Source organism: Lagenorhynchus albirostris, chromosome X (assembly GCF_949774975.1).
Source record: "Lagenorhynchus albirostris chromosome X, mLagAlb1.1, whole genome shotgun sequence".
In the NCBI taxonomy this organism is placed as follows: Eukaryota; Metazoa; Chordata; class Mammalia; order Artiodactyla; family Delphinidae; genus Lagenorhynchus; species Lagenorhynchus albirostris.
The window spans coordinates 102,199,072-102,201,721 of record NC_083116.1 but is presented as its reverse complement, the minus strand read 5'-3'; the positions used below and the strand labels follow the sequence as shown (position 1 = coordinate 102,201,721).

Genomic DNA, 2,650 nt, shown 5'->3' with positions numbered 1-2,650 from the left:
AAGGATTTCCAATTTGTATTTCAAACAACAGAATTCTTACTCCTAAATCTGACAAGCAGCAATAAGTGTGTGATCCATGTCATTCATATACTTTATATTCTGAATCTAAATAAACTTTCTGTTGAAAGGAACACCAATTAAAAATGCAGGAAAAAAGTCAACAAGTTATTTAAGCATATCAGGAACACTGGTTAACAGGCTTTTCCAACCACAAAGTGAAGAATGGGTGGGCTTCAGACCTCACTAGGGGTGTGAGGAGAGGCTGGATGTGGCCCTGGAACGCGCACGGGTGTGGCAGTAGTGCCAGCCCTGGCTGCAGCCCTGGCTCGGGCTCTCTCTCCCTCATCTCTCAAAGCCTCTTCATTGTGGGGTGGGAAGGCAGTGGGGACCGTATCGTGGATCTCCAGATCCATGGAGATACGGTTCTGGTTCCGCATCCAGAACCTCCAGCACTTTCATCTTGCTGGTTTCAGCGCGGGCTCTCGGGCCCCACAGGAACTCAGAGCATGGCGGATCGCTGCTGGGCACCTGGCGGTACTCCAGGCACCTTTCCTGCACCAAATCTTCTGTGATAAGCTTCCTGGGCTCCACCAAGATGACGTGCCTCCTTCCATCAAAAACACCCAAAACATTCAGGGATTCCCAGATCTCCTCCTCAGAGGCGCGGTCGCCATGCAAGAAGATCACACCGAGGACAGGCATCAGGGGCCCATTCTTCCGAAACCGCCAGCCACTGCTCCGACGCCCATCATCGGTGAGATCTAGCTTGCCGACAAGGGCATAGGAATGACTGTTGGGCTTGACTTCCTTCAATTCTAGGCCAAAGACCAGCTCCATGCACTCGGAGGCTCTCCTGGGGATCTCGGGGAAGTGCTCCCTATACCTTTTGTTGACAATCTTCAGCTTTTCTCCCTTTTTAATGGGCTCCTTTCTCTTATATTTACACAGCATGAACTGCACCAACATCCCTGCCTTCCTGGTTACAAGATCCTTTCCAGGATCCCTGGAGGTTGAGGCCTGGGAGGAATTTTTACTTTCCTCAACTTGGCCCTTGGCACGTACATCATATCCTGGGCATGAAACCCCTGCAGCACGAGAGCTCGTGGCTGGGGCTCCCTGAGGCTCCTGGCGAGGGCCAGCAGCAGCGGGCTCGGGGGAGTGCCCCGAGAAACAGAAGCGGGGGAGGAAGTGGTCTCTCCTACCCCTGCTGTGGTGGCCTGAGCATTAAGACCTTGGGTCTCACCTCTGTTACGGCGGCGTTCCTCACGAGCACGGACCTTACTCTTCTGACCACGAGGCATGGTGGCTGTGGTCAGGGACAGCAGACAGGAGTGTGGGCCAATGACAGGTGATTTGGACACCTGGAGGCTGGAGAATGAGATGACGTGAGCACCTTAAAGTAGGGAGATTCCACCTTGGCTTTATCAAAGGCTGCCTCTGCAAGTTTCCTTGAGGGCACTGCTCTGGGAACCCACAAGGTTCCTGTTTTCCCGGTCAGCCTGTCCTCCCAGAATCCCATAGAGGAAACACAGAGGCCTTAGAGTTTTACTCTACATCCTATCAGCCCTGCCTTGGATTTACTCAGGTGACAACAGGTGCTGGCAGTGGGGTCCTCTCGGTTCATCTTCAATATTATCATGTCAGGTCTCTGCAGAGCCTGGGCACCCTCCCCGCTGCTACTCTTAAGCTGACACCTCAAACCTCCCTGCGATCCAGGAGAAGGAAGTGAAGGGGTGCCTCAGTCCACCTCCCTGCCAGGGGACACCAGAGCTGCGAGCTCAGTAGGGTCCTTTCTATCCTGAGTTCGTTGCGATCATCATTCGAGGTCCTCACCTTGGCTCCTTAAAAGGCTTGGAACCACTACTCTCCATTTGCTGACTGGTGGATGCACCTTCAGACTAAGGACCTCACCTCTCTTAGACGTGATATAAAGAAGTGAAGCAGACGCTCTACCTGACAGTCCTTCCCAGAGATTTCTTGGGCTGAAATCCAAGGGTTGGGCTGGACACTTTGAGTCCTAACTCAGGTTTCTCAATTGGGCTCCTGGTAGAGAAGCTCAACTTTTGCCTGAATTGATGCCTATATGATAGTAAGAGCCAAACCACCCTGTGTCCCAATAGGAGGAAGTGAAGATGACCGTATCTAACTAAACGTGGTCTCCCAAGAATGAAAGCTATTGCAGGCAGGCTGAAGTCCTTGTGGTCCCACACAAGATCCCAATTCAAGGTCTAAATGTGCCTCCTAATAGGGTCTAAGATTTCTCCCTCTGCTGACATGGGACCACTTTCCTCAGACCAAGACCCTTATTTCCCTGTTAGCCTGTAGTGGGAACTGATGGGCATTTCTGCCTGACATCTATGCTTGAGGTCTCCCAGGGATGCTAATAGTGAGGATTCTTTGTGGCCTGAATGCTTTCATGTGGGACATCCCCACAGTCCTCAAGGTTCTCACCATGACACCTGGCATAACCTGAAATCCTCCCTTGCCAACCCGAGGCTGCCCCCTTTGACCTGGTCTCTCACCTCCCTGAGATGTCCTGGGAATAAGTGAATGCAACTCATGTCAAAATACCCAATTCTCCCAAGCCTGAAAACAGGGCTGGTGCTTTATGCTGCCCCGTTTCTTGTGGGAGGGGCCCCCATCCCCACTC

At 52.2% G+C, this 2,650-nt stretch overlaps 1 protein-coding gene across 1 annotated transcript; it reads right to left on the bottom strand.

Annotated features, from left to right (window-relative positions):
* Positions 1 to 243: 243 nt before the first annotated feature.
* On the bottom strand, positions 244 to 1,301 carry LOC132513579 (melanoma-associated antigen B4-like). Its single transcript, XM_060138055.1, is given in 4 exon segments — positions 244 to 290; positions 293 to 401; positions 436 to 1,148; positions 1,151 to 1,301. Coding segments are annotated over 4 exon segments (1,020 nt in total).
* Between the last annotated feature and the right edge of the window lie 1,349 nt (positions 1,302 to 2,650).